General features: G+C 29.5%; 2 protein-coding genes across 3 annotated transcripts; both read right to left on the bottom strand.

The window, feature by feature from the left end:
* Positions 1 to 4,958: 4,958 nt before the first annotated feature.
* LOC146885882 (putative aldo-keto reductase 1) lies at positions 4,959 to 7,401 on the bottom strand. Its single transcript, XM_085674314.1, has 7 exons — positions 7,266 to 7,401; positions 7,007 to 7,177; positions 6,633 to 6,836; positions 6,373 to 6,545; positions 6,194 to 6,290; positions 5,890 to 6,043; positions 4,959 to 5,474 (listed from the first exon to the last, which is right to left on the bottom strand). Exons 1-7 carry the CDS (start codon positions 7,317 to 7,319, stop codon positions 5,287 to 5,289), a joined length of 1,041 nt encoding a protein of 346 aa, XP_085530440.1. The 5' UTR covers positions 7,320 to 7,401; the 3' UTR covers positions 4,959 to 5,286.
* A 3,656-nt stretch (positions 7,402 to 11,057) lies between these two features.
* Positions 11,058 to 12,275, bottom strand: LOC146885883 (calmodulin-2-like). Of its 2 annotated transcripts, none has more exons than XM_085674319.1 (4): positions 12,021 to 12,275; positions 11,704 to 11,868; positions 11,524 to 11,604; positions 11,058 to 11,432 (listed from the first exon to the last, which is right to left on the bottom strand). In XM_085674319.1, exons 1-4 carry the CDS (start codon positions 12,027 to 12,029, stop codon positions 11,298 to 11,300), a joined length of 390 nt encoding a protein of 129 aa, XP_085530445.1. In that variant the 5' UTR covers positions 12,030 to 12,275; the 3' UTR covers positions 11,058 to 11,297. The 2 variants fall into 2 exon arrangements, with proteins under 2 accessions (XP_085530445.1, XP_085530444.1); XM_085674318.1 differs by having other exon boundaries at positions 11,704 to 11,861; positions 12,021 to 12,266.
* Between the last annotated feature and the right edge of the window lie 2,660 nt (positions 12,276 to 14,935).

Consider the following 14,935-nt stretch of genomic DNA (forward strand, 5'->3'; position numbering starts at 1 on the left):
ACAAGGTTAGTCCTTAATGAATTTCAGGCCTCCTGCTACTCTCACCACAGGAGTCAGTTCGCTCTAAGTGAGACTAACTGACTCCTTAGAGTGTCAGGATGCAACCTTACCTTGAATCTTTACCAGACCATATAGATGGGGCACCACCATGGACACCCACTAACAGGGGCCATGGAATTACGTCTCGACCACTGAAGCGCGACCCTGAAAGTCTCACCTAGAGACCCCAAGGAATTACGCACTGACACAGACCAACATATATAAACAACCAAGAATTTACACATACATTACACATAAAATTTCATACCAACATCCATAACCAATCCTCATTTCTCACGGTTAAATCAACACCAACTCGTCATTATCAATCATGAGTAAAATGCTTCCTCTCATACCAATACCATGCCACTGATTTACCAACCATCAAGGTCCATTATTGCTCATGCCAAATTTGTGACCACACGCACATATATATGTATCCAACTTCTCATGTACAACTCATATAGAAATCATGCCAAGCTCACAATCCCCCATAAATAATCCCCTCCCAATCATGCATACTCATTCCCATTAAGCCATCATACAATAACCCATATAAGCATACTTTAAACATCCAAGCACAGAGAAAACAACAACTCGGGACACATCCTTGCCCAGCTCCTCGCTCAGGCTGGAGGGTCTCGCTCAAGCGAGAATGACTCTCACTCAGGCGAGCTCCTCTCCGCCTAGGCGAGAGCTCGACAACGAGGACAGTAGCCCCTGCGCAATCTCGCTTAGGCGAGATCCCCTTTGCCCAAGCGAGACATCTGCTCGAGTTTTGATCACTTGAGCGACAACTCACGCAGAAAGCCTTGGGCGAGCCTCTGCTCATCTCGCCTAGGCGAGGCAAGCTCGCTTGGGCGAGATTATCAGTGTTTGCCACTATTCACACCTACAACACACATAAACATATCCCAAACAGGAAAAACCAGCCAGTCCAAACATCCATGAGAGTATATCAAACTTGAAAATTATTAAACTAAAAGGGCATACATCACAATCACACTATACAAGGGGGTTCTAGCTTTCCTTACCTGGAATATGCTAGTACAAGAACTCAATCGCAACCACGGACACCACGGCTCTAGGGGTATGCTTATGAACTGGAAAACAATGAGCAGATCACAAGATAAGCTCACTACAGAATTCTAGCTGAAAACAAACATGAAGAAACACCGAAGGAAGTACGAGCACGAGTTGGAATAGACTTACGAGAAGCGGAAAAACTGGTTCGAGCTCACTGGATGCGAAAAGGCGGCTGAACCCTAGCAGAGCTCTCTCTCAAAGCAGAAGGAGTGACGACTGATTATGTGAAGAGTGAGAATGAGTGTGTTAGGACATATTAGGGTTTAGTTTTATCACTTGGGCCAACCCTAGGTCCAATTACAAGGAGCAGTCCTTTACTTTAAGACAAAAAAGAATAAAATGATTTTAATGGGCCTTACAATGTTCATGATATATGGTTGATAATTTTCCTTGCCTTACATAATAAATCAAGTGTGATTTGTATATGTTAAATTATTATGGAATTAGAATGATGACAACCTGAACGGCATATCTTATATCTTGGTTCATCTTATCAATTAATAATTATAACTCACAGTTATACTTAGACTTGATTCTATTTATTACAAGAACAAAAATGATGTTACTTATAGAATTTTTTAATAATATACATAATTAAAATTTCCTTTAAATATTAATATGAATTTCAAAATAAAACTCCACTTCCAATCACGAATCAATTTAAACAAAAAAAAAAACCTAAGACCGTGTTTAAGTTTTATATAAAAATTACCACTATTTTATAACGTCATTTTGGGTTGGATTCGTCTAGAAAGGTAAGTTACACTTACAACCCCTTTATTGTACGGGAAAACAGAATATTTATGATAGTTAATTGCAAATGTATATTCAACGTTTTCTTTAACTTTAAAAGTGTTAAGGTTGTTAACCTTTCCGACCAAAACTTCATTGGCATGGGGTCCATAAAAATCTGATGTGTCAAAGAAAGTGATCCCTTTACTGAATGCATATTTGATTATAGAGATGCCAACCTCTTCCGGAACAGGATCGTTGTACACTCCGGTCAGACCCATACACCCAAATCCCAACTTAGAAACCTTAACACACCAAAAATCATTCACACAACACAAGAAAACAGCAACCTCAGAGTCGTGATTTGTTGAATGAGAGACATCAAATCAATGCAACAACATAAAAACTAACCTCAAGACCTTGGCTTCCAAGCTTCACTCGAGGAATATTTGCCATGTTTTCTGCTCCTCTGCGAATTCCTCCAAAATTTTTCAACTATTTCTTTCTTGTGTTCCTCTTTAAATATGTGTTAGTGATATGTTTTTGGTAAATCTAACGTTACTGCGACGCTTATTTTGACTCAATCACGATATTGTAGCAGACTAGGATTTTTACAAGTAATCAGAAGAATATCACAACTTATATTATTATTATTGCCATATGGCTGCTATAGAGAATTGAATTCTATATATATATATATATATATATATATATATATATATATATAAATGACATATGAACACTTGAAGAATTGTAAAACAAGACGCATGCAATTGATTTGACCTTTTATTAATACATTTTTCAATTCATCATGTTCATATTTTGTTGAGCAAATCAAACGGCAATCTATTGATTTTGATATGTTTTTAAGGAAAAGATATCATATAAATTTATTACCATTGAATCGGGAACAACTAGGCTTTTTTGTAAAAAGGAGTTACTTTGACCAAGGATTTGTAAAAAAGGGTCGTTTGATTTTTTTTTTTGCAAAATAGGGTTAAGTCATCGTGGCAGAGGACGACATTAAAGGTGAAATCATCCTCCACCGTGCTAGTTTCTTTTTTTTTTCTTCCAAAAAGCGAAACCGTGCTCTCGGAAGTCGGTTTCTATATATTTTAAAAGTGAAGTCGTCGGCCTGACGACTTCACTTTTTGGTTTTTTTTTTTTTTTTTTTTACACATTCAGCTTTATATATATATATATATATTTAATTATATATTATTTAGTTTTTTTTAAATATTTGTTTAAGTAAAAATATGAAAAATAGTTTTAAAAAAATTCTAAAATACTTAATCGTTAAACCTTAATACAAAATTAAGAAGATAAAATGATACAAATTAAAAAAATATTAAAAAATCCTTCGATAATAATATTTGAATATTTAATTTGTTAATGTTTATTTTATTTATGGTTTAGTTAGTCTACTAACTATCAAGTATCATTTAATAAAATACTAAATTTGTAAAATCAAACGAAGAAGTAGAGAACGTTTTGACCAAATCAGAAGAAACTGGCGAAAAAATCGTCATTGAAGATGTCACTTTATTTCTCTACTGTAAACAAATATTTAAAAAAAACTAAATAATATATAATTATATATATATATATATATAAAGCTGAATGTGTAAAAAAAAAAAAAAAAACCAAAAAGTGAAGTCGTCAGGCCCAAGGACGACTTCACTTTCAAAATATATAGAAACCGGCTTCTCAGAGCACGGTTTCACTTTTTGAAAAAAAAAAAAAGAAACCGGCACGGTGGAGGACGACTTCACCTTTAATGTCGTCCTCCACCGCGACGACTTGACCCTATTTTGCAAAAAAAAAATTCAACGGACCCATTTTTACAAATTTTTGGTCCAAGTGACCCCTTTTTACAAAAAAACCGAACAACTAACTACATATAAAAAATTAAGATACTGTTTTGAATCAAAAACCTTAAGTCAAATAGGATTATTAGTTCTTTGTACATAATTATCTTACTCATTTTTATTCAAAAATTTCAACTCACCTTCTGAACAATAATATCATATATCAACATTATAGGATTTAGAGTTTAGGCTACGTAACACTTAACACCCCAAAACCATACATCATCTATGTTCAGTATAAAAATTAAAATTTTAATTTTCAAAATATGTACATAACAAAATAAAACATTAAACCATGTATACATATAAAGTCCTGAGGACAACAAATAACACCTGAAAAAATTACTAACTCTCTTTAGCTCCAAAACCTACACAATCACATGTTTCAATGTTTAAACACGGTCATGGCAGAATTACAATGTCTAACATAAAAATAAAAGATGAATTAATGTTTTAATGATATGTAGCAAAATTAATGTACGAACAAATTTATCAAATATGTGTTAAAAGTGATATCAAACATTCACATCACACAAATTCAACTTATGATTCGCCGAACTATCATAAAGTTGATATATATATATATATATATATATATATATATATATATATATATATATATATATATATATATATATATATATATATATATATATATATATATATTTCAACTATCTATTTCTTATGTTTCTCTTCAAATATTTGTTAGTATTATGCTGTTGGCAAATCTCATTTTACTAATCTAGAACAACATGACAAGTTTGTATTATAATTAGAAAAAAGTTCTTTTTGAGACATTTGATAACTATTTGATAATGTTTATAAAGGTAAAATAATTTTAATAAAAATTAACTTTTATATTTAAAAAGAAAAAGAAAATAAATAATAATGAAAAATAATATTAAATGATAATAAAAAAAAGATAATGATATTTTGACTATTAAATTTTGACAACTTTCCCTTACAACATGATGTGTCATCTTCTAAATGGTTTTGGAATATTGAGAATGAGAAAATGGAGAAATTGAAAACCATTTAGAAGATGCCACCTAAATTTATAAAGAAAGTTGTCAAAATTTAATAGTTAAAAAATCATTTTCCTAAAAAAAAAAAAAGTGTTCTCAAAATACCAACTTTTCCCGAATAAAAGCTGGCCAGAGGAAAAAAAAAAGAAAGCCAAACCCAATTGTACCAGTTACAGGAGCAAAAGCACAATGAACCACCCAATATCCAGTAATTAACGTCTCTTGCAAGACAGACAGAAAAACTCAAGTACAGATATGGATACCTAAAACATAATTAATGAGCAAAGACTCACCTCAAGGTGTATAATATTGCATTATTCATTGTTTTTGTTACATCACAAACTAGTACAGCAAACTACAAACCTGAACCCACCAAATATTTCAATCATGGAGAGGCCATAGGTGAATTGGATTTATTAAATTCAACACGCATATTCAAATACTGATACTATGGATTTTACATACGATGACAAACATCAGTTAACTCGTGCTCATAGTGCATAGTTCCACTGAAAAGGATTTTGAGTGATATAAGTTTAGACCCTGGGATCTTTTGGAGGTGTATTAGCAATAGTCCATGCAAAACTAGCTAATCCATAGTAGTGTCGATTCCCTGCTACGCCTTCAATGGGAACTGCCTCAGAAATTTCTCTCAACTCACTTTCTGCTAATTTCAATGATACCCCACCAATGTTTTGATCCAGGTTCTTAATCTTAGTAGTGCCTGTTCGCTCCAAACAAATTCAGACAAATAATTAATTCAGTGTACACTTATGGATAACAACATTTAAGATGGTTGATTGATGACATTTCATATGTAATAAGAAATTGTATATAAAAACTTTTCCAATGTGTTTAGACGTACCCAATAATTGCACACTCAAAACAAAAACATACTAAATGCATGAGTTTATTGCAGATGTTCACCAGGAGAAAAGTACATATGTGTTTAATTTGTTGTGTTAACATTGCACAGGTGAATTAACAAACATATGCAGTGGATACTAGGTTGCCAGATTGAGGGTGCAAGACTCATAATCCATGCTGAGGTTTCTAGTTAATAGGAGTAGTAAGTGTGTTAGTTAAAATACTTTATCAATCTATTTATTTAAAACAGAAAAATATATTTAGTCACTCACCAGGAATAGGCGCAACATCATTGCCTTGGTGGAGCATCCATGCCAATGCCAACTGTGAAGGAGTGCAGTGGTGTTTCGCAGCAAGTTCTTCTATTTTCTCATACAATCTTTTGTTCTTGTCCAGGTTCTCAGTTTGGAAGCGTGGATGTCTCATCTGATAAGTGAAACAAATATTTATCATACACCGAGATTCATCTTAAAATCTTTCTTTTAAGTGAAGTCTTTTTGATGTGGAAAATCACTGCTTTTGTTGCGTTTTGATGAACACATAATCAAAGATGAAGAATATTGATAATTATTATACCAGTGAGCTAACAGTTGAAACAGTTTCCAGAACTCCTTTGCCACCAAAAAAACCTCGACCAAGAGGGCTGTATGGTACAATTCCAATGCCAAGCTCCCTGTATCAAACACATTCTTTTGATCACTTTTTCACGTAACTGCTGGTGTGTATGTTACTAATGGAGTAGAAGTTGAACTTACCTGCAGAGAGGAACAATCTCTTCCTCAATGTCACGAGTCCAGAGGGACCACTCCATTTGAACAGCAGTGATGGGATGAACAGCATGTGCTCTCCTTATAGTATCTGGACTTGCTTCAGATAATCCAATATACCTCACTTTCCCCTCTTCCACCAGTTTCTTGAGTTCACCTACCTGTAATATTATTACCATTACAAAACCATTGATATAATATGTACTAAAAACTATTGATATATAGATTTAGAGGAACAAATCCTTAACTGTATCTTCTATAGGTACTGACAAGTCCACTCTGTGCTGATAATAGAGATCAATGTACTCAACACCCAGACGTTCCAAGCTGCCTTCACAGCATGACCGCACATACTCTGGTGTGCCCTTAACAGACATTCCAGAAGAATCGATCTTTGTTATGCCAAATTTAGTAGCTATTTGGATCTTTTCTCTTGGTAGCTGCTTCAGAGCCTAGTCAAGCAGAATAAAAAAAAATAGTTAACCATCATGACAAAGCGATTCCACTGACCCTTTAGAAAAAGAAAACGCATTTTTGCAGTAGAAAATGATGGGTTTTTTTGTCAAACAGGTATCAAACATGTTTAAAGGGATAAGGAAGAGGAGGGAACACATTTTGATACCTTTCCGACCAAAATCTCGTTAGCATGGTCGACCCCATAAATATCAGCAGTGTCAAAAAAAGTGATTCCTTGATCGAATGCATGTTTGATAACAGATATGCCTTCATCTTCGCGAAGTGGATCATTGTAAGCTCCAGTGAGACCCATACAACCGTATCCCAACTTCGAAACCTGTTCAGAAAATGAGAAAATAAAGAACATGCTTGCAAAGTAATGAAATTGAATCATAAAAAAGAGAAAAATTAAGAACATTTAATACCTCAAGGCCTTGAGTTCCGAGTTTCACACGAGGAATTTTCACACTCTGCGCCATTTGATGAGTTCGCTGCAATGCCTTTGGTGTTGATCTTGATGAGTTTGTTGCTATAAACTACGTTTGAACTTTGACATATATATATATAGAGATATAGAGAGTGCAAGTGGGTCAACTATTTGAACTATTTGGAGGGAATTGAATTCTGTTACAGTAATTAAAGTCAACTTTTTTATTTCTTTTGTTGCAGTAAATTCTGCTTTACGTGTTTTTTGGTTATTTTTCTATTATATCTTAGTAATACACTAATTATTATTAATTTTAATGTTTTAAAATATATTAAAATGATATTTAAAATATCAATCGATTTAGCTACTTTTATAATTACAACAATAGTTATCTGAACGTATTAACATCGTCATTGAATATGTCACTAACGTTGATTTAATCACTTTACCAGTCATATCTTAACATACAAGACAAGCAATTAGAAGAGTAATTTGATTTTGCTTTTCCACTTTTTTCTGTTTGTTAATTATATCTTTGCAACTTTATTACAAGTTCGACTAGTTAAAATATTTGTAAGATTAATTTTTAGATAATTGACGTTAGAGAAAGTATTTTTTGAATCATATTGATTTCACACACAATGATAATTTATTGCTTTTGCACCGGCTTTTGAAAATGCATATAATCAATTAAAAAGATGAATTAATTGATTATTTTGTTAAGTGTTCAAATCTAGCACTACAAAAAGACTACGATATTCAGCGCGGTACTTTCACTGAGAAAAAAAAAAATAGTACGCTACTATGTGAATTGATTTAAATATTCTCGAGGTTAAGAACATATTCTTGGTGATTTTTTACTTGAAGTGTAATATATATATATATATATATATATATATATATATATATATATATATATATATATATATATATATATATATATATATATATATATTCTTGGTGATTCTTTCACAGAAAAATTTAAAGGGTAATTTAATTTTATAAAAAAATAAATAAATACTTTAGGTAAAATATGTTGATTGAATAAAAAAAATTTAAAAATTATGAAATTTTATAAGATTACTTAAATTGTTTGAAATTAAATAATTTTAAATTTTATTTAAAATGTAAAAATTGGAGTTTTTCATTTTTTTTATTAGAATGTGGAATTGCTGAATATTTATTAAAGTTTATTTATCTATACTCTGTTCACATTTTATTTCAACTTCATCCTTCAAATGACATTCTTTTTTAAATTTAATTATTCTTAATTTAAAATTTAACCAAATAAATAAAACTATTTATAATCAAATTGTAAAAAAAATTATATTTATTTTTATAATTAAAATTTATTATTTTTTGTTACTATAAAGTGGCATAACATATGTGTGTTCACTGCTAATATTAATAAGAATTCATTTTTTATTTAAATTATTATAATTATTTTGTTTTCGTAGTGGATAAGGAAGGTTACAAGGTATTCGACTTAAAGGAAAATTTTTCATGTCTCCACAAAGCAAACCCTATCTGCGTAACGTGGGGAGAAAAAAAAAAATCATGGTGTGTGAAATGAAGACCAAACAAACACTCCTATGTCGCGTAGTTGCTGAAAGAGAGAAATTCTTATGCATATTCTTGTTGCTCTTTGTTGTCCGTGATAAGTCACTTCTTGAATTCTTTGTGCTTCATATTGGCAACCCTAAATGAAAGTTTCTTCACCATTTCCTTTTTTTTTTGGGTTAAATATGTTTTTGGTCCCTCAAGTTTCAGCGAAATTTGGAATTAGTTCCTCATCAAAACTTTTGACAAATTTAGTCCTTCATCTTTCAAAATGCGTAAATTTAGTCCTTTTAACCAAATTTTGTTAAGTTTATCTCATGTTTCAAGCGCATTTCATGATAGTATTTAAGTTAACATTGAAGCAAAAATGTGTCAAACAGTATAAATAATTTAAATACTATCATGAAATGCGCTTGAAATGTCAGATAAACTTAACAAAATTTGGTTAAAAGGACTAAATTCACACATTTTGGAAGATGAAAGACTAAATTGGTCAAAAGTTTTGATGAGGGACTAAACCCAAATTTCGCTCAAACTTGAGGGACCAAAATCATATTTAACCCTTTTTTTTTTCCTATTGAAAAAATTTATACCTATACCTTTCAATATGTTTACACATTTATAACATCTAATAAAAAAGTAATATTTTCACTTTTATATAGTTAATTCGTTCTAAATTATCTTATATATGTTAAAATAAAAAGACTATTTTTATTGGTTTTTTGTAGGTATTTCGTTAGAAAAAATAGATTTTTGTGTATTATCGCCTTTTTATATTCACATATATTATTTCTTTACCTTTGTTATTTCAGATTTTGTATAAACTTTAGAATTAATCTCTTTAAGTGAGATGCTTCAAATCTACAAAAACAGGTTACTGATTATGTTTTCTTGTATCTATGTTTTATGTATTAAGACTTTACAAGAGAATAGACAATATAAGATTGATTGAGTACATATACAGGATGTCAAATGTGGCTAACTTTAAATTTGTATTTCTCAAAAAGAGTTTAATGATTTAAATATGTACTTCTTTTTAAATAATGTAACTATTCTCTTGCTACATAATTTTGAATTGTGTAACTTGGTACCTTTATGCATTTCTTTTTATTCTTCATCCGTGATTTAAATTAACTTTTTAGGTTAACAAAATAGAATTCATTTAGCAGTTAAGATTTATTTTACGTAGTGTCATGTTCCCATGCAGTAGGTTTACTAGTTAAAAGCAACTAATTTGAAATTAGTGGATTAAGAAAACTAATTAATTTATAACTACGTTGTGTTAATGGCAACAATAAAAAGTAACTTCATGGAAAATAAATGTATTATGTCGGAATTGAATATCATTTATTTTAATAAATCTACATTAATCATACGCATTTTAGTTAAAATTTACGAAAGATAGATGAAGATTGATTTATATTATTGAAAATTCGATTCAAGTATCATGATATATTTAATTTGAATTTTTATATGTATTTTAAATGCTCAGAACCTAAAAAATATTTTTTATTTATTATTTTGTAATAGTAATATTAAAATATAATATCATATTTTAATATTGTTGTTACACTATTATAACAGTTTTATTAATAGTAGTTTAATGTTGAATCAATTAATTTTGAAAATATTTTCACACTTATCCACTAATATTTCTGTAATAACTAAAAGAAATGGTTGTCACATATAATCTTGAATATACTTCTTTATATATTTATATGACTTATTTCCTCGTTGTATTTTTCTATTATGTTAAGTTCTTTGCTTCTATACTATATTGAAAGATTTGTTTTCCTTAAACTTAATTAATGGATGAAAATATCTCCAAATACATTCTTAAACTTAAATTATAATGAAAAAAAAAACAAGTTAATAAATGCATAATTAATAAAAAGTAATAATACACACAATATTATTGTAATATCAAGGAAGGTGTGTAAACTCATTGGAAAGACGGAATATTGATAAGACTTAAGTCAAATTTATATTATTTTAAATTTAAAATCTTAAGAGAAAAAAAATTAATGAATCTTTTTTTTTATATAAATGATGGTCAGTTTTTTATTTTTTTTTTCATTTTTACAATATAGAATCGTGATTTTTAACGTGTCAATTTTTTTTTCATCTAAAAATTTTCTTTAACCAATAAATGAAAAGCACAATATATAATCATAAATCAAAAAAAATATCAAAATGTCAAAGCATGTTTCATAAGTTGAAATCCAGGATCTTATTGTTGAATAAAAACGAGAAATTTTCACCTCAATTTTGCGTGGCACGTTTAGGATGACTTTAGAGTTCCACGTTCAGAAATTTTCATCCTGTCAATTCTGTTACTGTCCTCTTTTTGTCAACAAGATAACTTATTAGGCATGCAACACAAAATGAAATAAGTGCATTTAGTGTCAGGAATTAATACTAACCAAACATAAAAATATATCTAATTTTTCTATATTTTTCATTGATGTGATTATGCAGCCAACATCATTCTCACAAACTCCTCATAATCAACGAGACCGTCACCATCTAAATCAGCCTCTTTCACCATCTGTGCCACTTCTTCATCAGTCACCTTCTCTCCAATTGTCCTCATTACGGACCTCAACTGCACCCACACACGTATACACATTAACCCTTTTTATTCAAAACAAAACTCAATTAACACTCATAATCTCTCACTAATCAACAAATTTAACCTCACTGGCCGATATATAACCATCTTGATCTTTGTCAAACACTCTAAAAGCTTCCTTCAGTTCCTCTTCTGCTTCACTTTCCTTAATTTTCCGTACAATACAAGCGTCATGATCTACTACAGTATATGAAAATAAAGTAGAACAAAAATTAATGAACATGCGATTCGATTTGACGCACACCTTCATTTTTCTGGCCATGAGATTCAAGAATTCCCCGAATTCTATGGTTCCGTTGCCGTCTGTATCCACTTCACTCATCATGATTTGCAACTCCTCCAGCGTTGGATTCTCATCCAGTGATCGAATCGCAGTGCCTAATTCTTCGATGTTTATGCAGCCTTTTTTCTCCAATATATGAATATTTAGAACATATTAACGGAACAGAAATGCAATCAAGCATGTGATTGAGAAAATTAAGGGAGAAATTCAACAATCAAAAGAAAACGGAAGCGAGATCTCAAGAACGCGAAAAAAGAGGTGAAGAAACACATACGTACCATCTCCATCTTTGTCAAAGAGACAAAAGGCTTCCAAAAACTCTCCAATTTGTTCTTCCCTCAACGCCTCCTTCATGCTCACTCTCTACAATGATACACAAATACGGTATTTTCTAACTAACTTTCACCACAATACAAACTCATTTTATGCAGAGACGAGAGAGCACTATGCCATATATATACTCTTTCAATTATTTATTCTCGACGAAGATTCTATGAACTTTCTACCTTATTTTTTAGTTGTGTGAGTAAACATAATAAAAAAAATAGAGAAATAATATATACATATATATACACACATAATAGAAATATAAAAAATAGTGTGAAAACGAAATAGAGTATATAATAGTGTTTATATATAAATTCAATGACTGAACTGAATACGTGGTCGTTTTGACTAACTAGAGTCTAGGTATTTGTACTTGACTATTCAATTTGGCGAATTAGTGAAATTAGGTGTTTGGTTTTCGTACGAAACAAGGTCAGGAATGTACTTAGGTTTGAAAACAACAATTAAATTATTTTAATTATACCTGCCATGCATAAGCGTTGAACTTCTTTTACACACACTGTATATGTATAGAACGTACGGCACATGCAATTATATTTTATGAATAAATGTTGTGTATTGTAAAATATAATTAGAGCAAAAGAGACTATATTCAAAATTTTAAAGCATGTTAGACAAGAGCTTCAATATATAAAAAAGTATAAATAAAATAAAAATTAATGTAACCATCAATTAATTAATTTTCAAACTTCAAAACAAATGAGGTAATATAGTCCAGAAAAAAGTATAATGAAATTAAAGTGGAGAAATCTGAGTTGTAGCGTTTGGAAATTAACACAGAAGTTGACCGAAAGGGGGGAAAGAGGAAAAATATAAGTCCTACAAAAAAATCTATCCCATATTCCAAGGGCAAGAACATAACAAATAACAAATAGATAAACATATCTAATAAAAAAATATTAAATATATTTTTAGTTCCAAAGCATAAAATTAAAATTTATTACTTCAAAAAACTTTGATATATTTTAATTTTTAAATATAAAAAATAGAGTCATTTTAACTCAATAACATCAACTTTTTATTATATTAGACGATGTTTCAAACTAACTTTGAGAATTTAAACGTCTCAAATGGTATAAACAACTCAAACATCAATCAAAACGCTATTTAACACATCAAAACAAGTTCATGCCTTTGGATTATAATGACTATATTTATTCATTTTTCTTAAGTTTAAAAAGCAATTGGAACAAATACAAGTTTTAATTTTACGTTCAAATTTTGTTGAAAATCTTACATCGATTAGAGATAAGATCATTTCATAATATATAAGTAGGATGCAAACTTCACCTTACAAACCGGTTTTGTGCGTTGAGTTGGGTTTAAACTCTACTTCTAACAAATTTAGAAACTAAAAATATGTTTAATCCTAAAAAAACTACATAAAAACATGTTTTAATATATATATATATATATATATATATATATATATATATATATATATATATATATATATATAATCTTTGTGGGATTGCTTCAAAAGCATATGCACATAAAAATCTTTACAAATAAAGGAAAACATTAATTTCCTATTTTTCATTATTTTCATCTAGCTATATATTCTTTATATTTTATATCTTGAGTTAATGGCACACTCCTTAAGAATAAACTATTTTTATAAAATGAGTTACTTAGATATTTTTAACAACTCCACTTTAATCGGAAAATTTAAATTATAAGTTTATATTATTATTATTTAAGCAGGAGAAAAAACAAATAAGAGCAATGTACAAGTTTAGTTGTGAAGAGTCATTGAGAAGGGGAAAATAAGTCCTGAAACAGTGGCGAATTTGGTGGTTGGCGCATTCTATAAGTTTAGTTTGGGCCACAGATTTGAAGACATACGGTGTCGTTTGGACTCTGCTTCACCGGCTAGTATACGCTACTACCTTTTTCAAAATCAGATTTCTTACTTTTTTGGCCAAATCTTTTTAGTCAAACTTTGGAAAACATATTTTGTCCTCTATTTTATTCATGCTTTAATAAATTTAAAATTAGAGTTTTATTAAAATGCATTAGTTCATATCAATTATGTTTATAATGTATTTTATTAATTGAAAGGAATCTTGCTATACTACATGTTAATACCAGATATAAAATTGTAGGGTTTATTTATATTGCATGGTAATGTTTTTTATTTCGTATACATTATAATATTTTTGTTTATTGTTATTCTTTTAAAAGTTTTAAACGTAAATACATCTGTTATCAATCAATATTCATAGCTATATTAAAATACTACTTATTGACTGTTCTAATCTATCCTATTTTTTCGTAAATAATTCTAAAAAACTCTGTTTAATAATGTTTATGGCTAGAAATAGGTTTTCATTGATATAATTATGATTCTAATAATTGACTTTGATTTTTATTCAGTAATTGAATAGCGTCTTTACCGGGAATTGGATCACATACACATGTTATAGAAAAGACCATCTTAATTGTCTATAGATCTTTTATTAAAAGTTTGGTCTTTATTCCATCAATTTATTTGACTTACAAACTTATTATAAAAAAATTAAAATTAATGATTTATGGTATTCTTAGTTCAAATAAATCCATTAATAATTTTGATTTTTTTAATTATTTTATATATTAGCATGTTATATGCATAAAAAAATATAACATAAATTGTCAAAAATCTATTTTATAATATTATCCATAAACAAAATATACAAGGTTATTTTTTAATAGTTTAATAAATTTAACTTTTTATGGTGAACATGTATTTTTCATATGTTTATTGTATGCTTTTGGATTTCAAGAAAGGAGTCACAACGGTTGAAGAATGAAAATTAAAGTCATGAAAAGTAGAACAAAAAGGAAAAAATAAAAGATTGAGAAA

The sequence above is a fragment of the Vigna unguiculata genome, chromosome 6 (assembly GCF_037176805.1).
Source record: "Vigna unguiculata cultivar grain cowpea cultivar isolate G323 ecotype 2 chromosome 6, ASM3717680v1, whole genome shotgun sequence".
NCBI lineage: Eukaryota > Viridiplantae > Streptophyta > Magnoliopsida > Fabales > Fabaceae > Vigna > Vigna unguiculata.

What these genes read in the sequence shown, in the direction of transcription:
- LOC146885882 (XM_085674314.1), bottom strand. Translation starts at nt 7,319, where the DNA reads ATGGCGCAGAGTGTGAAAATTCCTCGTGTGAAACTCGGAACTCAAGGC. An exon ending in ACGAGATTTTGGTCGGAAAG is followed by an intron (nt 6,837 to 7,006) that starts GTATCAAAATGT and finishes CTGCTTGACTAG; the next exon opens with GCTCTGAAGCAGCTACCAAG. An exon ending in CAGTACCTATAGAAGATACA is followed by an intron (nt 6,546 to 6,632) that starts GTTAAGGATTTG and finishes ATAATATTACAG; the next exon opens with GTAGGTGAACTCAAGAAACT.
- LOC146885883 (XM_085674318.1), bottom strand. Translation starts at nt 12,096, where the DNA reads ATGAAGGAGGCGTTGAGGGAAGAACAAATTGGAGAGTTTTTGGAAGCC. An exon ending in CTTTGACAAAGATGGAGATG is followed by an intron (nt 11,862 to 12,020) that starts GTACGTATGTGT and finishes TGGAGAAAAAAG; the next exon opens with GCTGCATAAACATCGAAGAA. An exon ending in TCATGGCCAGAAAAATGAAG is followed by an intron (nt 11,605 to 11,703) that starts GTGTGCGTCAAA and finishes CGGAAAATTAAG; the next exon opens with GAAAGTGAAGCAGAAGAGGA.